Source organism: Nyctibius grandis, chromosome 6, assembly GCF_013368605.1.
Source record: "Nyctibius grandis isolate bNycGra1 chromosome 6, bNycGra1.pri, whole genome shotgun sequence".
Taxonomy (NCBI): domain Eukaryota; kingdom Metazoa; phylum Chordata; class Aves; order Nyctibiiformes; family Nyctibiidae; genus Nyctibius; species Nyctibius grandis.
The window spans coordinates 56,388,692-56,409,883 of record NC_090663.1 but is presented as its reverse complement, the minus strand read 5'-3'; the positions used below and the strand labels follow the sequence as shown (position 1 = coordinate 56,409,883).

The following is a 21,192-nucleotide window of genomic DNA, read 5'->3' as shown; positions in this document are numbered from 1 at the left end:
ATGAGTCTGTACAACTTGGGCCGCTTCCGCTTCGAGAGGAAGAGAAGAGCCGCGGAGGAGGAAACTGCGTGTCCTTGGGCAGCGCAGGTGCAGGCGGCTGGTTGCGCCGCGGCGGGCGATGCTGCCGGAGGAGCCGAGGATGAAGCTCCCGCCGGCAGCAGCGAGCCAGGTGCTGCCCCGTCGGGTGTGACACACAGAGCCGGTGAGTCGGGTGCTGGGCAGGGAGCGTAAGAGCAGCGTCAGCGCTTGGTGTCTAGAAATGAGCAGTTGTTGTCTTTTGGGTCTGTGTTGGTTGGTGCTTTGTTTTACAAATGTGCTTTCCTACGCACACACAGTTTCTGCAAAAGTATCCTTATGTGTAACGGTGCTCGCTGTAATTGCACCTGTGCGGTTATGGCCGAGGCAGAAACCTTCTGGTAACCAAAGCTGAAATGATTTTTTCAGATCAGTGTACGAGCCACAATTTGAGTGTTTAAAGTGTGTTAAGGTTTCCTATTTATTTATTCTTCTTACTGATATTTTACACTAATACAGTGTCTCGGGGCTTTCAGAGAAAAACCCATTTGTTGTCCGATAAACGCAACACTACACAGACTTAACTTTTTTACTGGAGTCCCAGGGTTATGCCATGTGGCGTATCACAGATAAAACTGAAAAGAAAGAAAACAGTTTCTTTTCAGATGGGCCTGGTTTTGTAAAGAGCTGAGAAACCTGCTGCTGATTCTCGCAAGCTGGTTGTGTTAATAGCTTTGTAGCAGTGTTTGTCCTCTCTCCTGGCAGTAGCTTGTGGTTTTCACGGAAGTGTGAAAAACTTGCTTGTGTAGTAAGTTATTGGTTTGTTTGGCTGATACACTAGATAGGTGCTGTTTCTGTTTGGGTTCATCAGTTAAAACGAATAAACAACTGTAATGGCTGTCAGCTGCATAATCCCATTCACCAGCAGCTTTTCTGCTACTGAAGGAGTAAGAATGGAAGAACAAAAATTATTTGTTGCTGATTATTTTATACATTTCAGACATTCCGTATAACTTGTGATACAGGTGTCAAGACACAAGTGTTATTGGAGAGATCAAACAGACTTTGACTATGCATTTAGTCAGTAATGGAGCAACAATATAAGTTGTTTTGCATACAAGTTTCCCTTGGTGGGAAGGCAGTTTATCACAGTACCTTATCTATGCGATAACAGAGAACCTTTGACGTACAGGGAGGAGTTAACCTTTTAAAGGTGAGCCAAATCAATATTATAGTAGATTGATATTTACTATTGCCTGGATTTTGGCTTAGTGCAGGTTGACTGTTTTCAGTTGACTGGAGTGCTCTCATGATTACATTAGTATATACTAACCGGCGCTTTATGTTTGAAAAAATACAAAAACCCTCTAGATCTTGGCTTGAGAGTTGCCAGTCTGGAGTTAAGTAGCCTGTCCACTAGCAGAGAGGAAGTTTTGGTGGCAGGAAGGACTTAACACAAGAAGCAAACAGCAGTTAGTTGTGACTTCTGCATGTGTGTGCTTTGTAATGGATCACATGGAAAAACTGGCACTCTGAGGAAGTCACTTTGGAACGGGTGTCGTCTTCATGTTTGTGACAAGTCACTGTCTTGTGCGGTGTAGGAGTTAGTGAATGCAGGTTCCTTCCTGAACTGTGAATGCAGGTGTGAAGTAATGGATGGTGCTGTTTGTTTTATGGCTTATTTGTCTCTGTGATTTATTTTTTCCTTTATTTTGTCATATGTTTTTTCTTTTATATTATATTTTTTCCTTTAATCTGCCCGTGGACTTGACTTTGTCAGTGGAAGCATGCAGGTGGACCGTAACTACCAAGGCCAACAAACTTTGGAGCTTGGTTTTTTTTTTCAAAATACTGGTCTCCCTCGGATTATTCTATAGAACTGAGGAAGAGAAGGGATGTAATATCCAATTTAGTGGCATGAGTATGAGTTTAGATATGAGGTAATAAAAGGAAAGACGAAGGGCAGCCTAAAGGAGGAACTGTTGTGGAAGGCTAAGAAATTGTGAGGAAAACTAGTGGGAGATGATGGTAGCTGCCACTAAGACAGAGTAGAGTAGAAGTGCAGACAAAATTACAGCAAGTGGCCAACTTAAATAAGAGTCCATGGACACAGATGCTGGTGTAGAACTGGGGTGCTAATTAACATTCAAAATTGAGATGTAACTCCCAGTATTTTGCATTTACATGCTGCTTCATCTTTCACAGATATTGAGTGTTTAAAGAAGATGGGGTGGTTTGGTGATGTTTTTTCAATTATTTGCCCATGATTGTCATGTAACCCATTTAAAGGAATTAATTAACCATTTTAAAAATCAAACAGCATTGTCCGCATCTGCAGAACTGTATTGGAACTATACAAATTAGAATAATTGCGTTCATGAATTTGAAAATGAGATTTGTGTTCAAAAAGCATGCCTACAAAGCCTCAGCAATGAATTGAAATGAAAGTTGTAGATGAAATTAAGCTTCTATGTATAATCGTGTTATTGATGGATGATTTTGTTGATATCCTCTCTGTACAATTCAAATATTTAACGCAAATGACTGCACTTTTAGGTTACAGTGTTCAGAGCGTCACATCATTCGCTTGCACTGCGGCAGCTCTTTTGTGTTCTCATCTGTTGTCATTTTCTTTATGATCTGAGGAAGCCGTGTCCTTTGCTTACGTCACGCTTTGCAGAGTATAATTCTACTTAAAGCATTTCTGGAAAAAAAGTAATGACTGCAGTACCTAGTGAAGTTTTCTGAGGGTTCATGGGAAGCTATGTTGAAGTAATCATCATTTTTAAATGGTCTCTTTAAGAAGCGCCTTAGGGTAACACTGATATTTAGGATTATTTTAGCAAATGGACTTTCCTTTGAAAATGGCATATGAATTAGCTTGTGGACTTGAGCAGCACGCATTTGAGCCTGCTTTCCCAAACTAGGTGGAAATTACTTTCCGTTTGACAGTGTTTGTTGTGCAGTGGTAGTAAATGTGGTAAGCCTCTAAGTATTACCTCAGTTTTGTTTTTATTTGGGAGAGAAGAGGCTGAGTGAGAGGTATGGTTTGTGTAGGAGGTTATATTTAGAATTATAGGGCAATGTGTTATGGCTCTGCAATAGACATATGCTTACTGAAAGACTGTAGTGAGTATGATTTTTTTTAAAAAAAAAAAAAAAGGTCAAGGTGAAGTTTTTTCCAGAGCAGTTGAAGCTGTGCATTTCCTGACTACACTGAACAAAATATTTGCGCTGACATTATAAAAACAGTTGCATTTGAGTACCTTCATCCATAACTGAACGGTGTCTCCATGTAATCATAGACAGTTTGGTCTGGTTATTCTCATGGTGTCTCTTTGTACAATAGCAAAAATCAGTTGTTGTTCGTTTTGTTTTTGTGGTTTATGTGTCCATTTAGGGATACTTCTGTGCTTTCTTATTTTTGGCCTTAGAGTCAAACATTGGTCTTCTGGTTGCAGGCATTCCTTAGTAGCCCTTTCAGGAGGGCTATTCAGAGCGCTTTTCCTCAATTACTGACCTGAAATAGCCCACTCAAGAGGTGGCAATTGCATCCAAGTATTTAGTCCTGTTTAATGCAGGTTTAAAGAACAGAAGAGCTGGAAGCTGCATGTTCAAGTCCTCGTGTATCAACTAAAAATTGGGTTTTTTTTTTCCTTAGGGTTTTCTAAAGATGGTAGCAGAACAGTTCTAGCCTCCGTAGGCAAAGGATTGAACCAGATGTTTGACCTTGCCCAGGCTCATATGGGAGCATCAGAGTTTTAGTTAGAACCACTTTGAAATACACAATCTATGCAGTTAGAGCATCCTGCGCCTTAGCTGCGTTTGGTGCTGGGCGGCACGAGGGCGACAGGGCAAAATCTAATAAAGCACAGGCTTCTTGATTTTGTTTTACAGTGTTCTAATCCTCTTTCCACTTCAGGTTCAAGACCTGTTTAGTGTAGATTTCCCCGTGTGGTCATGTTTTCCCCATCTGGATACATGCATGGTGTTGGTTTCAGGTGTAGCTGACACTGGGGGACTTAGTCATGCGTTATTCATGACTAATTCAGGAATTATATAAATAGACTGTCTGCTTATGCTTTTGGTTGTCTCACAAGCATGTTCAGAACTGAAAAGTTCATATGTGCTAATGCACCATAGTGGGTCAATTTTGCAAGTGTCATTGAAGGTAGCATGTGATTCGTGAGATGTCTTCACAGTGACACATCCTGACGGTATGTAGGTTCTGTATATCCTGGTGCTTCATATCTAACATGAAACATCCTTCCATATGCTGAGTTTCCCTGTTAAGAGTCATCTGGAGCATAATGTGGAAAAGACTGGCTAAATAGATTCTATCTCTATAAGGTGCAGACAGGTAAGTTGCAACTTCCCTGTCAGGTTCCTCGGTGCAGCTTTCTAATTTTCTGCGGTATAACACTGAGGTTCCCTTTCTGAAAAGCTGTCAAGACAAGCAGATCATAAATGAGCCATCAGATACACCAGTATGTTTCTGTCCATGTCCTGATGAGCCTGGAAGTAGTTCAGAGGTTTTTGCTGATTATTCATTCTTCCAAAACCAAAAATGTATTTATAAGTAGTTATAAACCTAAAATACATCATCTCTTAAACTTTGTGGCATAAAAATTATTTGTTTGATGTAATGGGAGTCTTTTGCTAGGTCAGTTACCACTTGAAACAATACAGCTCACAGGAATTTTCCAAGCATAAGGATGTGAGTTCTGTTTCAATGATTGCTGTGTGTAAGAAGAAATGACAGCTATGTGATGCTCTAAGTACAGATCAGTATTTGAAGTCCTAAGTCATAAATGACTGTCTCCTATCTTTTCTCCTATTGAAATGGCTTGCACAGGGGACTCTGCCATCCCAGAATCTCCTGAAGCCAAGAGGACAAGGAAACGGTCTTACTTGAAGCGTCCAAGAGGAGTACGGTTCCCAGATTCGTCTTCAGGCAGCAAAGATGAAGAACCAAGAAACTTCATTGCTGCGAAAGAAGACAAGGCTCCAAGGAGAGAAGCGGCTGTAATGTAAGCTTTAAGCCAATTTTCTGTAATGTTTGTGCAACCTGCTGTAATGTTCTAAATTGAAATACTGAACTGAAAATCGGAGGCTAGGTTCTGATTTACTGGTTTGTGATTTACCTGCCCCTAACTAAACTTCCCTGGTTTCCAGGGAAGAAGAATCCATCTCTTAAGCCATTTTCTCAGAGAAGACACTTAGGAGGGAGGAGTTCTGTGATGTTGAATGATACGTGTGATGTTCATTACATGTTTGTGCATTTGACCCTCTGAAGTCCTTTTAATGGCACTTGAAAGCTTAACCATAAAATATTTGCTTTATTAGTTTTAAACAATATTGGAGTTGATTTTAGCTGGTTTCATTTTTTAATGAAACCATAGTGGACAGCAAAGCAAGTAGAGCTTCAGAGTGTAGTGTAAGAGTTCACGAGCTAAAGTTAAGTATCAGTTACATGATGTGTTTGCTATGCTTAGTGAAAAAAAATTTTTTGTTTTAGTGATTTGGAAATGTATATTTTTGAATAAGCTGAGAGGGAAGAGAATAGCGTGCAAGAGTCACTTGCGTGGGTGTTAAAAAGGCAGCATTGAGAGTGCAGGAGAGACAAGATGTAGACAGAGATCTCACACAAGCAGTTGGAATGGTTTAAAGAAACCACTGAGAGCGTGGCAGGAGCTAGGTTGGATCTGGCCAGGCTTATGAGCTCTGGCTTGTGCTGAATTTAGCCTGGCTTTGCACAGAATCTGTCAATTGAGTGTCTTTGCATTGTGCATCTTAGTGCATGTGTTACCTCCTGTTCAGGGGTTTTGTGAATATTTCCTTTGTGCAGGGTATCCCAGCCCCCTTTATCCTAAACAAGAGAGAGAGCAGAAAGTTCAGAGCAGAAAGCATGGCTTTCCTCAAAGGAAGTGTGCTGCAGGCTTCACTACCAGAGTCACTGTCTAGACTCTGTTGGAAAAAAGCAGAAGTCTTAACACAAGGCTTTGTGGGTCGGAGTCATACTCGTTTAGCAGTTAAATGAGTGTTTCTTCATGCTTGATAAGAATGTGGTTATACAGAGAGGACAAGATTTATGATGGGAGCGACTCTGGCTTTGTGGACAAGTATGGAGATGTTAATCCCCAATAAGAAGGGATAGGGTAATTGCAGTGTCACCATTTCCATTGGGATTGGTTTTCTTTTATGAATGCAGTTTATAAAGAACCTTTTTTCCTTATCAAGGCAAAAAGATCTGAAATATGCTAATAGAATTTTAATATGCCAGTTCACTAAGACTTTTTGAAGCGGATGAGGGATTCACCTTCTGAAGCTTACAACGAGATGGCTTGGTGGACTGTAGAGGAATTTGGGTTCTTTTTTGTTTTGAGGATTTTTTTCACTCTAAGAGGCACAACCAGAGAGTCCCCGTGGCTGTGTGTGCCTTTTGAATGGAATAGGGAGAAAAGGCTTGTTTGAACAGTTGTCTCAAAATAGTGTGTATCTTCTATGTAAGTGGCATGTTACTACTTTTTCCAAATTGTATTGCAGTCTGACTGTTGCAAGTGCTAAAGAAAGACATAGTGAGGAAAAACAGGTGTATTTTTAGTGTTTCACCTCTATCTGTGTAGAGACCTGCAGGCAAGCCTTTCTGATGGTGAAGTCCCTATGAAATGGCAAACCTCCATACAGTTCGATTAATTTTCTTTCAGCAAAGGAGATTTTTATGTGTGTGTGGAGAGCAGTAGGATGGAAGACCTGTGCTTACATTCAGTCTTGTATGTGCAACTGAATATCGTGAAAAATACATAGGGATTGCTTTTCCTGCAGGTTAGCTCTAATAATAAGTCTTCCAGTAAATTCAGGACTTTGCTTTTTTCAGAAAGGTTCTTTTCATGTTTAGATGTTTAAGATGCTGCGTAAGGATCTTTGAATTTCCTCAGGGAGCTGCGAACTATAACAGAGAGTTGATAGTGCATGTGGAAAGATTTACAAAGAACTGATCCACATCTGTTTATCTGTTGGGCAAATCAATACTAGCAAGACTGTTTGAGTCAAACTTGAGATGGTCTGATGTAATTCAGGTAGCTGAAATGATGAAATGTATTAAGATGGTTGTTGCTAACTTGGCAAATAAACTTCTGTAGCACAATATGAGAGTAAGTCATGGTATTTCCCTTGTCTGTTCCTCCTTTCTTCTTTCCTTTGCTAAGTTGAAATGTGTTTGCTGCAAACAGAAGACTGTACTTAATCACATATGCTTTATTTTGTCCTGAATAGGAGGTATCACTTTGGGTACAAGTTGATTCAGTGTTACTGGATGCATCTAAACACACTTTGTGTGATCCTGTTGGTTTTGGTTTACAGTTACGTTGCGGTAGAGTAAAACATTCATAAGCAAAAATAAATTTTAATTCTTTTTCTCCTCCCTCGTACATTGTAGCTCTGATGATGATGATGATGAACAGCCTGAAGTTGAGCTACCCCAGTTTGCATATGTAAATGGTGGGCATCAGCTGCCAGCTGTGAAGAAGTCTGTAGAGGAAGTCATCAGAGACGCAAAGCTGCAAAAACTGAAGGAACTTTTTCCCCAAAGAAGTGACCAAGAACTACTACAAGTAATAATGCTCTGTTCTTTTGATTTATTTTGATGACTATTTTGTAGGCAGTATTCCTAAGCCTCTGACTTTATTAGAGAGAAATGCCTTACTTCTTGTTAGCAAAAGGGTATATGAGAGTAATGTATTTTAGGGAAGCTACAGCCATGGAACATTTCTGTATGCCATGCATACATACACAGACACTTATGTATATATAGAAATGAATATATATATACACACACCCCCTTTAGATCAACTGAGCAACAGTGAATTCCAGTGTATAGGAAGTTTTTCTATTATTTCTTTCTGTTGTGATGTTTAATCTTGGTTATATCTGTCTTGGTTAATAACTATTGATAACTGCCATTGTTGGAGTGCAGCTAACTGATTAAATGCAGAATGAGTAAAATCATTGCCATCTTCTTCAACAGGTGAAATGTTGCACCCTTGCATTTATGAACTTTAATACTCAAAGCCTTTCGTACTTCAGTGAGGCAAAAATAGACTAGGTTTGAACTTACTACAATTCTTTCTGATTGTGCTGACATATGAACCTGTGAACGCTTGGCCGTTGTCCAATGGGTAGTACAAATCTCCAGTAACTGGTAACTTATTAGAGTAAAATACCTTCAGTACAGTAAAATATATTTTTAGCAAGGTTACTTTCCAGTGCTGATAGTTTACTAGGTTTTCACTAGCTTTAGTTTTCAAAGCTGAATGTGTTTAAATGAATCTGTTAAGTTTCCTGGTTGTTGAAATGTCATTAAAGAAATACAGGAATTTTACTAGTGCTCCTCGCTGGGTGTTTTTGTCCCAGTGGATCAAGCTTTATATTTAGGCTTTCTACTTTAGGAAGAAAGAAGGGGTTGCAAATAGCAGTTTTGGAATTTTTCTCCTGGACATGATAATAAAATTTACATTGTAGATGTCCAGAAGGTATGAAGTTTCAATTTTTGGTCACGTAGAATGTATTTAAACCAAAGGTTGAGAACAGTTCATCGTAGCTTAGAAACTAGCTAGAAATGACACATGGTGTGTCTGACTGCTGTTTTGTGACTGCAGTGGTGTTTTTAACTACTCAGTGGTATGTAGTGCTGATGGTATTTATTCTCAAGAGAGTGTAAGATAGCTCCTGTATCAGCAGAGCTTTGCAGTACATAGAGGCTGTGCAAATTTTTGACCGCAGTTACGTATCCACAACATTTTTTGAAGGAACACAGAGGAATAATAGGCAAATCTGTGGTTCCTTCATGAAGGATCTGGAACAGTCTGTCCGGACAAACCCTACTCAACTTATGAAGGAAAAATCATGAGCCTTTTGAAAAGGAAATTGTGTGTTTATAGCAAAATTGTAAGATGCTATTTACAAATGTGGACAGATACTTGGGAATCAGGATTCCTCATAACTTAATTTTTTGTGTTTTTTTGTATTTGTAACCTTTAGGCCATTTGCTTCTGTTGCAGTTATCTCACTTGCAAAAAGCATTCTAAAAGTCTCAACATCCAATTAATTTGTAAAAATGATCTATTTTGAGACTAAATGTGGGTGGAGAAAGAATGTAGGACTGCAAGGAAGTACAGATAAACTTTGAGGCGTGTTATAAGTTTCATGCATGTGCTTTCAGGAAATCGACCAATGTGACATAATAATATACAGACATTTTATGAGTTAAGGCATTACTTTTTTGGTTCATCTGGTTTTGTGATAGTAACATTGTATAGTTTTTGAAAAAAAGCTTTCAAGTAAACCTGCATGGTATGTTTGTGAAGTAGGAAAAAAGGCAATAATAAATGAGATTGTATTAAAAATGTATTCCAGTAGGTTGTTTAAAGTGTTTCCAAATACAGCTTTTGTGATCGGTCTAGCTAATTTGGTTCCTGGTTAATTTTGTTCTTGGATTTTATAAACGTGTATTTTGGGGGTGTTTTTTAAAGTATATTCCAATCACTCTGATCTATTATTGTCCTCCTCTGTTCCACTGGATTAAATCTCACCACTTAGCAGTTGACTTTTTTTTTTTTTTTGCAGTTCATAGAATCAACATGCACAATAGAAGAAGCAATAGATGCTGCTTTGAAGTTCGATGACAAAGGTATGTTTAACAAAAAAAAAACCAAAACCAAACTTGAGAAGTTGTAGCTAATTCAGTGAAGTAAACTTGGTTGGTATTTAAAAAGTGGTAAAGCATACGCTAAAAGTTATACTGTTGTTTGTTTATTGTAATAACACAAAACTGAAATGACAGGCTTTGCAAGTGGAAAGACGAAAAGAGGATGCAGACCAAAATCCAAAAATAGAACAAAAAAAGGGGAATTTGTTCTGTGACCTCAGGATTACTTTACGTGTGGGTCCTTAAGTGTTTCTGTTCTTGCTGGTTCCTTCTTTGCCCAGAAGTTGAGGCAAATAGTAATGGTTTAGCAATAGGAGTCCTAAATGTTGTAGGTGAGAAATCTGGTGGTATGGAAAAAATATACTGGAGTATGTTTAACTAGATATTGTTTGTGTCAAGGCTCATCACAATTTTCTTTTCAGGTTGACTTCAAGACTTGCTTGTAATTCTGAATAAGAACTATTAGTCTTAAACATTAGACAAATCCCCATGGTTCTCTAGCAAAACATCCCCCAAACCATGCCTTTGAGCCCTCAGCGCTTATTTAGCGTTTTTTGTTCTGCATCTGAATTTATGCTGTCTCATGCTGTTAGCAAAAAACCCAAGCAAACAAAAAAAAACCCAAACCAAAGAACCCAGCACATGATGTGGGAATGTGTAGAAGGTGGTAAGCATGCAAGAGGGTCATCGTTCTGGGGCTTTGGGCTTGTTTGTTGACATCACCTAAGTCCATGATTAAATCTCTTGTCTTACATTAATCGTTTTGACTGATTTTCTGGGGTTGGTGGGGGAAGAGTGGAAGGTTGGTATGAATATAAACGTCATTATGAAAAGCTGATCTGTTTCAGCAGTCTCCATCTGTTTGCAGTTCAGTTGTCTGTGTTTTTTCTGAGAGTTCTTCATGGTTGGGTATCGATGGAAAAAGCTATTTATGATCACTCTTGATTTTTTTATTTGTTTTAAGTGGTTCATGTGGATACTGGTTTCATGCAGTATCCTATGGATTTGGAAGCAATGTGTCTAGGAAGCTCATGTGCTGAGGGAGAACGGTTTTACTCACTTTCTAAATTAGAAGTTTTTTTGCTAATTCAGTTCCCGCTGTTGTGCTTGTTGTGTTTTCATCTTCTGATCTTTGTATGCAACTTCAAAGATTTTTTTTTTTAACAATTATTGGAAAGCTTTAAAACATTCGGCTAATTTTAATGAAAGGCTGCTTTTGTGGTTTGGTTTTTCTTACGCAACCAGACCAATGTTTTGAGGTTATCACTGTTTGCGTGATCAGATTCTATACACAGGACTTCTTGGATGCTGGCAATAGAAAACTAGAGCTGGCATATTTTTGAGGGACACACTACTACTGAGTAGTGCTGCTGCTGGAAAATCCCTTCCTGGAAGACTATGATTACTTTTCAAGGGTTTTGATTAATATTAAACCAATTTAAGCAAATATATATCCTTAAATGTTGTTGCAGGTCACAGTGTTTGAACTAAACCGCTTTGATTTCTGGTATGTAGGCCCTGCCTTTTGGCCATTTTTGTGTTGATCTAAGAATGCTCTTTCACATCCTCTCAATACAAGCCCAGAGAAAAATCTTCTTGGCAGTGAAATTCTCACTAATCACAGCTGTTGTATGAAATATGTAGTTAGGAGTAAGCATGCCTGAAAGCGATGGTATAAATCACCTCATTTTGGACATGTTTTTAAAAAATGGAGACGTTGCTGAACATCTGCTTATCTGTGTCAATTTATGATATGCTTTACTTCTTGTGAAGTGTTGACTGTGTGAGAGGTCAGGGACAAGATACAGTTTTGTGAAGCATGGCTTTGCTAAAAAAGTGTGGCCGAGTCATCCTCAAATTTTTCTGTCCTTTGAAAATGACAAAAACTTGTGTTTATAGCTTCAATTCAGTAGTTGTATATAGCTAAAACAAGAAGCATTGCAGATGACTTGTAGGTATGAAGATTAGATGTGACACACTGAAAATACGTGTACGAATGAGTGAAAGTTGTGGAGTTATAGTGGTACCTGCTGCTTGTGATTTGTTTCTGGTGTTGTTTTCTGTACATCTTGGAAAACCATGAAATCGTTGAGGGTGCTTCTGAGCTGCAGCCTCATGTAAACCTGTCTGATGTTCACTGCTATTTGAAGTCAGATATGACTGTTTCTTTTGTAATGGTGGGGGAAGTCACAGTAATAAGGGTTTTTTTTGTAGTGGCAGCAGCAAATAACAGTGGAAGTAATTACAGATGCCTCTCTAAACTTTGAAACCCTGGAGCTGCTTGTCTCATTGCTCGTTAATCATAAAATTTATAGAAAGAACAAGTATTCCTCTGGAAGGCCTGGTGTGCCCTGCCTTCACTCCAAGGATGGTTCCCGTCTAGCAGTACCAGAGTTTCTTCATCCCCTCAGCTGTGTGCTCTCTTAGCACAGGAAGGAATAATTAAGTGTACCTTGCAAAGTGAATGTCTTCAAAGTTGGATTTTTGTTTTGTCATTTGCAGATGTGGTGGGTTTCCAAAGACCACAGGTGGATTACTAAATAGTTCTGTGTTGATAGTTTCCTGAGACCACGGTTATCCAGATCCTTTGCTACAGTTTAATTGCCTCTAAAATTGCTCACGATCGGGCTTTCTTTAAAGACTATTGAGTGCTCAGCCCATGACTTCAAAGCAGGGAGATCTTTGAAATACTCTTATATGAGCCCATGTATTTTTTAGGGCAAAGAGGTTTGCAGGGTCACTGTTTCGACTCAGAATTATTCATCCTGAACACAGTTTTCATTGAGGCTAAGCAGTAATAGCATGAGGCCTCCATGACTTCTAGTGCTTTACCCAACAGCAGCCTGACAACCCTTAGCTTGGATAACAAGACAAACGCACATTTCTCAGGCTTAAGCTAGTGGCATGGCTTTTCCTGGCAGTGTTGTTTAAACAAGGTTCTTGGGCAGAAAGGTCAGGGTCTGAATAGTGAAGGAGAGCTGCCTCTCCTCCATCGGCACGTTCTCTGGATGCTTTGAACTGTGCCTCTTTATAAATTTATACCTGTGTACAGAAATATGTAGAATTTGAAAAAATCTTACCAGTATTTTCTGGTATCTCACCGGATGCTTCATGTGAGGAAGAATTGCTGATGCTTTAATTTTCTGCCTTTGGGATGTTTTAATGATTTTTTTTTTTTTTAAATATTTACGTGTCACGTCTCTGATGTCAGAGAGTGTGAGTAAGTCTAGTAGAAAATTTACTTGAAAGTATTTCCACGCAAAGATGTGGCTACTTAATTTTTCACAACTAAAACTATTTTGGTCATCCAGGCAATCATAGCTACTATAGTGTTGGTTTGAATGATCCTGCTATTTTGGGGTGAACTTAATGGAAGTAATTAATTCTTCTTTTCTGCCTCGATTCTTTTTAAAGCTGCTTCTCGTAAAAGGAAACTGAAAGGTTCTCCCACAAACTGCAAAACCAGAAATAAGCAGCTCGCAAAAAAGCCAAAAGCTGATTACGTAAGTACCGTTTTTTCTCTCTGTGCATTGTAGAATAAGTGGCATTACCTGACTTGGTCAATGACAGTGGTGGCCTGAACGTGGTGTGTTTTGTCAGAAAATCCTATCAAATTCAAATCTTGCCATCTGAATGAGGTTTTTGTACTTTCTTCTCCCTGGCAATTCTGAATGGCATTACCTGCTTTGTTCTTTAGTGTTTGTGGATTTGCATCCCACTAGCCTGTTCTCTGCTTTCATGGAAGTGGTCGATGGCAGGTAGCAGTATGTGAGGCGCTGAGTACCATTCAGATCTTGTGACCATCAGTGGGAGTCACAGGCTACCGATCACCTTGCCTCCTCAGGTCATTCCTTGTTTTTCCTCAAATAGATGAAGTTCAACATGTGTTGCTAGTGTTCTTCTGTGTTATGGGAGTGGTGTTGGTTACATATATATTTGAAAGTATGACTTAGGGAAATCTTTAAAAGGAATGAATTGGTTACATTTAAAGGAATGATTCCTTTGACGTCTGCTAATAAATAGGGACTATGTAAATGATCCTGGTGCATTCAGGTTGATATTTGGCAGATCTTACGCACAGTCTTACAGTGCTGTCATGAGGCCAGCTCCCAGGCATCCCAGTAGACATCCTTGAAAACCACTTATGGTAGAGAAAAGGAATTCTACAGTAAATACTGGAGGCTGGATGGAGGATGGTGACTATCTTTGTGTTGAAATTGAACCAAATATTGTCCTCAGTTAGAACAAAATGAAGGAAACGCAGAGTTTTCCATGAAAGCAAAAATAATATTACTAAGATGTTCCTCTGTTCTTGGAGGAGAGCTGTGGATTTTGTGAGGCAAGATTTGCTGGGGTATGGGTTTGTTCCTCCTCACTAAAGCACTGGGTTAGGTTACAAAGGAGACTTTACTGAATTATCACCCAGCCAGCCTAGCAAACAGTGCTTCACTGGACCTGGCTTTTTTACCAGAAAATAGTAACCAAGAACTCTCTCCTAACCAAATGATAGTTTAGAAAGCCAACATTGGTTTATTGCAGTGCTGGGTGCATGGGGGATCTCTCCTCCTAGCATGCACACCTAAGAACAAAAGCTTGCTCCTTATATACATAATCCCGAGAAAAGCCCACCCATTCCAAAAAAAAACTTATGCATAACACATTATGTAATGCATTATGTAATGTCTTTACGCATGCGTACTAAATTGGGGAAGGGGTCTTGGGTGGTCTCTGGAGGTCGCTGGTGGTCGCAATTCCCCTTTAGTCATGCTTGTGCGCAAGTGTGGTCGAGGCCTTCTTGTTTACAAGTACATGTGTTCCCAAGAAGAAGATATCGTTTTGAACTTATCTCTCCTCTGACACAAGAGTTTATGAATCAAGTTAATTTAGACATCACAAAGTTGTTCTTTACAGTCTTGTTTTGTCTTTTGGCCTTATATAATTAGCAGAGACCTTTGTTTTTCTAAGACTGAGCATAAACAGCGTGAATCATTATTTACTAGAACCTTGTTATCAATCCCATAAACAGACTCTATCTACAAAACATGTAGTTTGCTTCAGAACCTATTGTTATTATTCTAGCTAAAAGGAAAATTATTGACAGGAAAGTTTGTTCTGTGTAAAGGTAACACAGAGCAAGCTTTTAGAGCCTACTCTTGCTAAACTGTTACTAAATTGAACCGTCCGGTATCAATTTCCCCCTTTGGAATTAGTTAGATTTATTATCTCACTACTTCCATATATTTTTCTCAATGATTCTCTTAACAGAATCCACGCAGATCCGTATGATAACTATAATAACAACTACATAAACTATTCCCTCTAATAATGTGGCTAACCATCCTTTTAGAGATAATCCACCTAATTCTTGCAGGATTTTGTTGAGCCAACTATTTTCTTATGCATCCCTGATTACCCTGCTGTCTTCTGCTATTCTCTTCATTTTATACAATTGCTCTTGCAGGTTATCTGTAATGTTGGGATGTGGATGCAGCAGTGCTCTTTGTCTAACTTAAGATATCCACACACTCCTTGTTCTTTGACTAACAGCAAGTCTAAGGCCAGTCTATTTTGCAGAGTCATTTTAGTGTTGGCTTGGATCTGTTTGTTAACAATTTGGAATCCCTTTTGAGTGGCTCTTGATAAAGATTCTACTTGCCACGTTTAGATTTTCTATTAGCATCCAATTTTCTAAAGCCATCAGTCCTGGTAAAAGAAAACTTTGAAATCCCCATTCAAGTTGTGACCCCAGGGGATAGACTGACTGGCTGAATGAGGAATTGGGATACATGCTGTTACACTAGTAAGATTGCGCATTCTACCAAACCCTTGTATCAGAGTTAGAATTAAGTTCTCATTTATGACTGTATTGGCCTCTCCATCTGTATCATTTCTGCATTTCCGAACATCGCTGCAAGGGAGATAACCCAGAACCTTGTGATCCCCGAGTTAATCTTAAACATAAAGGTCCTTGTTTTACAGTCCATTCTGATTCTGGTGATGAAGCTGGTTTGATCCTGCTGTGATGTATCCACGGAGTGACTCCTTCGAGCTTGACAGCTGTGTAGGTGGTGAGCAAAATCTGGAAAGGTCCTTTCCACTTCTTTTTTAGCAGTTCATCTGACCATGTCCTCAGGTACACCCAGTCTCTAGGTTGGTATTGATGCACAGGCACGTCCAGGGATAATGGTGCACTCACAGTGATGTACCTGTGGAGAGAGGACAAAACCTTTCCTAGAGAGATAACATATTCTTTCAGATAATGTTTCCCCATGATCTCAGGATCAGCTCCTGTTTCTGTCACCTGATAGTGTTTACCATAAATGATTTCAAAAGGATTAACCTTTTCTTTAGTTTTAGGATTCATAGCAAAGCTAAGGGTAAAGCACCTGGCCATTTTATCTGAGCCTCTTGGCAAATTTTTGCTCATCTGTTTATTTAAGCTTTGATTCATTTCTTTTTCTACTTTTGCACTTGATTGAGGTCTCCATGGGGTATGGACGTTCCATTTTACCCCTAACACTTTAGCCAAACAGCTTCTGATACAAAGTGTGTGCCCCTGTCTGAAGATAGTCCCATAGGTACCCCAAATCTTGGTATTATTTCTTTAAGCAATATTTTTGCTACTTCCCTTGCCTTGTTGTTGCGACAGGGGAAAGCTTCTGGCCAGCCTGAAAAAGTATCTATCATTATTAAAAGATACCAATACCCATTTTGCCGCAGTAATCCAGAAAAGTCTATTTGCCAATAGTCTTCTGCATTGTTTCTTCTCTTTGTTGCTCCTGATAAAGGTCTCTGCTGGAGTATGTTTGTTCCATCGCTTTCAAACAGTCATGTGTTATTTTTCCTACCAGGATCTGTAGTTAGAAAGGTTGCTGGATTCAAGATGCTGGTTACTTTCAGCTGCACGTCATCTTGTTCCAGAAGGAAGGCTTGATATTTCAGCATCCGTCTCGGTGACAGCCAGTGTCCTCCTTTTTGTTCTGGAACAGTTGCAACTGCATGGGGCACAAACACAGTTAGCTTTTGCCTGAGTGTCAATTTTCGGGCCTCTTGGATCAGTAGTACTGTAGCTGCCACTGCTCGGAGGCATGCTGGCCATCCCTTACTGACATTGTCTTGTTTTGAAAAGTATCCCACAGGTCTTTTCCATGATTCTAGTTTCTGGGCCAACACTCCCAGAGCAATATGCAGTCTTTCATGTACAAATAGTTCAAATGGTTTTTCTAAGTTCGTGAGGCCCAGAGCTGGAGCACTCATTAAAGTCTGTTTTAGTTTTGCAAATGCACCTCTGAGTGCAAACAAGGAGGTTTCCTTTCCCTTGTACAGCTTCATATAAGGGTTTGGTAATGAGTCCAAAATTCATTATCCACAGGCAGCACCATCCGGCCATCCCTAGAAATGCTCTAAGCTCCCGCTTTGATTTGGGTTCCAGGATTTGGCAGATAGCCTCTTTTCTTTCAGTTCCCAGATTACGTTGACCCTGGGAAATTGTGAATCCCAAGTACATTACTTCTTGCTGGGTTATCTGTGCCTTTCTCCGGGAGACCTTGTACCCTGCCAGTCCCAGAAAGTTTAGAAGATCTATTGTTATCTGTATGGAATCCTCCCTGTTACTTGCTGCTACCAGTATATCATCCACATACTGCAGTAAGGTGATGTTTGCATGCATCCTCTGCCAGTTCTCTAATTCTTTGGCCAATTGATTTCCAAAGATTGCAGGACTATTTTTAAATCCTTGCGGCAACACTGTCCAGCACAGTTGAGTTTTTCTACCAGTCGTGGGATTTTCCCATTCGAAAGCAAACAGTTCCTGACTCTCAGCTGCCAGTGGGAGACAAAAGAAGGCATCTTTTAGGACTAATACGGTAAACCATTTATCTGTTTCCTTCAGAGTGGTTAAAAGAGTGTACGGGTTTGCCACTACCGGGTGGACATCCTGCACGATTTGATTTATAGCTTGTAAGTCCTGAACCAATCTATATTCTTCTGAATGAGGTTTCTTAACCGGCAGTATCGGAGTGTTGTATTCTGATTGGCATTCTCTTAGTAACCCAAAATTTAGAAATCGTTCTATTAGTGGTTCTAGTCCTTTTCTTGCTTCCAGCTTAATTGGATACTGCTTTCGTCTTACCGATCGGGTGTCTGGTTTCAACTGGATGATTACCGGCTCTGCCGCTCGGGATCGTCCCGGTGTTCCTGAGGCCCATATGAAAGGTGTCACAGCATCTTCTGGTATCTCCTGTAACTCTGCTTCCTTCTGTAATATAAAAACTTGGGCATCCAAAGCTTTATTTTCAGGGATATGGTTTTGGATTTTTCCTTTTACAAAAGTAATTTGTGCATTCAATTTACTTAGCATATCTCATCCTAACAGCGGCATGGGGCAATCTGGTATGTAGAGAAATTGATGGGTTAACACCCTTTTCCCAATTCCAAATTTTAAAGGCTGGAAAAACGGCCGATCTTCTTTCTGCCCTGTGGCACCAATAATTGGCATGCTTTGATCACTCAAATTACCCTTCCATGTATTTAATACTGAATAGATAGTTCCTATGTCTACAAAAAAAATTTACTTTCTCATTTTCCAACCTTACTATAACCAGGGGTTCTGTTGGGGAGGGTTTCGATTCTTCCCCCAGTCCTTCTCAGTCTGAATCTAAAGTCAGCATGTTAGCAGCTTTCCTTGGCATTTTCCCAAGGCCTTGCCAACCTGATTGTGGACACTCCTTTTTCCAGTGCCCTTTCTGCTTGCAGAAAGCACACTGATTTTTTTTTTTTTCTAACTGCTTTGCAGCACCTGGTACTTCATTGGAAGATTTTCTTCCCTTTGCCCTCCCCCGATAATTCCGTTCTCTAACGTTATTATTTTCCTGGGCTATAGCTGCTGCCAGTTGCTGGTTGTTTTTAAACACCTTTTTTTTTTTCTTTCTTCCTCTACGTTTTCTCTGTTGTTATACACTTTCCAAGCATTCTCTAACATTTTGTCCAGCGAGCGGGCATCTGCCGCCTCTATTTTCTGCAGTTTCCGTTTTATATCTGCACTAGACTGTCCCATAAAAATGTGTATTAACGAGACAGCATCTACATAATTTTCTGGATTCAAATCGGTGTATTTTCTTGCAGCCTCTGTTAGTCTTTCAAGGAAAGAGGAGGGATCCTCATTCCTTCCCTGAACGACCTGATACTATTTAGACCAGTTCTTTGACTTTGGAATAGCATTCCGAACACCATGCAAAATCAATCATTGGTAGTCCTACCTGCTACCGGACTGAAACCTGCTTCACCATCGGTACTATCCGAAGCACTCTGTTCATTATTCCTTCTAGGTCTAACTAACATTTGAACATCCTTCTCGTTCTCCTCCTCCTCTCTTTTCTCCTTATACTTGTTGCACCACTTGCCGATGCTGTATGCCGAACAACAACGCCCAGGCACTTTCTTTTCCCCTGCCTCTAACGCCAATACTTCACCTTCGCTTACAATCAAACCACATTCCTTACGCACATCGTAATCATCCTGTAATGCAAAGAACAAATTCACATACGGCATCTCATCCCACTTTCCCTCTTGTCTACAGAACAACATTAATTGCAATACTGTGTTGTAACTTATACTCCCGTTCTTTGGATATTTCTCCTTATCATCTAGGATATACAAAGGCTACCACTGATTACAATATTCTACAAGCTGCCTCTGGGTGAGAGAGTCTCCCCCCCCACACCTTTTTCCAATGTTTCAATATACATCCTAGAGGAGATTTTTCAGAATCCCCCTTCCACCAAGGGTTTGTTACCCGTTGCAAAATAATATCAGAACACAAAAGCAGTGTTAAAACACAGAGACAGAGACACAAAAGCAATGACTTAACACAGACACAAAACTAACGACTTTACACAAAATAACAAGATGCTGGGGACTCAAACCCCTTGTACCATTTTCAGATGACTTGAATCCCTTATACCACTTTCAGTGGGACTCTAATCCACCCCTTCAGTAGACTGTTTTCCATTTTACAAAGTTTCAAAATTAACACGAATACCCGAACAAAGTTATACAAGTACCACAATTACCACAATTACAAATAAATCTGTCACAGTTCAAAGCCGGACTGGCTGTTAAACGGGTAGCAAACAGTAAATGGCAAAACGCCGCTCGCCTCCCCCTTTTCTCCGTTCCCTCCCCTGAAAGGGAAGGAACGGAGAACACAGAGAGAAACTTGCAAGCCGAAAGTCAAAAGCAGTTTCGCTAAGCGGCAATGAATATACAAATATATACAAAACCAATATTCAACCCAAAATCCGGACTCCGGACGTCCCCGTAGTAGCGTACGGATTATTACAATTGTGCACACCAATACCAACAGCTTAACAACGCGCACTTAATTCAGGTACGACTTATTTGTAAGCAACCAAACAACCAATAGCTTAACAACGCGCACTTAATTCAGGTACGACTTATTTGTAAGCAACCAAACAACCAAGCAACCAAATTAAAATACCGGTACCAATGCTCACAACCAATGTCGTTAATCTCCCAGATAGCTGTTAGCTGTCTCGGAAACTCACCCAACCAGGGAATCAGAGGCGTCCCCGAAAATACTCCAGTGCGCGCTGGAGTCCTCACGATTCCTCTGGTCTGTGGAGATTCCGGAGAGCTTGTCCCATCTGGGTCGCCAAATTCTGTTACCAGAAAATAGTAACCAAGAAGACTCTCCAAACCAAATGATAGTTTAGAAAGCCAACATTGGTTTATTGCAGTGCTGGGTGCATGGGGGATCTCTCCTCCTAGCATGCACACCTAAGAACAAAAGCTTGCTCCTTATATACATAATCCCGAGAAAAGCCCACCCATTCCAAAAAAAAACTTATGCATAACACGTTATGTAATGCATTATGTAATGTCTTTACGCATGCGTACTAAATTGGGGAAGGGGTCTTGGGTGGTCTCTGGAGGTCGCTGGTGGTCGCAATTCCCCTTTAGTCATGCTTGTGCGCAAGTGTGGTCGAGGCCTTCTTGTTTACAAGTACATGTGTTCCCAAGAAGAAGATATCGTTTTGAACTTATCTCTCCTCTGACACAAGAGTTTATGAATCAAGTTAATTTAGACATCACAAAGTTGTTCTTTACAGTCTTGTTTTGTCTTTTGGCCTTATATAATTAGCAGAGACCTTTGTTTTTCTAAGACTGAGCATAAACAGCGTGAATCATTATTTACTAGAACCTTGTTATCAATCCCATAAACAGACTCTATCTACAAAACATGTAGTTTGCTTCAGAACCTATTGTTATTATTCTAGCTAAAAGGAAAATTATTGACAGGAAAGTTTGTTCTGTGTAAAGGTAACACAGAGCAAGCCTTTAGAGCCTACTCTGAGGCCTACTCTTGCTAAACTGTTGCTAACTCTGAGGCCTACTCTTGCTAACCTGTTGCTAAATTGAACCGTCTGGTATCAGCTTCATGAAACAGTTTG

The 21,192-nt window shown here is 39.9% G+C and overlaps 1 protein-coding gene across 1 annotated transcript in view; it reads left to right on the top strand.

Annotated features, from left to right (window-relative positions):
* The window catches only part of LOC137665297 (SWI/SNF-related matrix-associated actin-dependent regulator of chromatin subfamily A containing DEAD/H box 1-like), a 44,601-nt gene continuing 23,409 nt past the window's right edge, over positions 1-21,192 (top strand). Inside the window, exons 1-5 of the mRNA XM_068404170.1 lie at positions 1-202; positions 4,871-5,045; positions 7,454-7,628; positions 9,640-9,703; positions 13,136-13,224. Coding sequence (XP_068260271.1) covers positions 1-202; positions 4,871-5,045; positions 7,454-7,628; positions 9,640-9,703; positions 13,136-13,224 — 705 coding nt within the window. The remainder of the gene's footprint in view (positions 203-4,870; positions 5,046-7,453; positions 7,629-9,639; positions 9,704-13,135; positions 13,225-21,192) is intronic.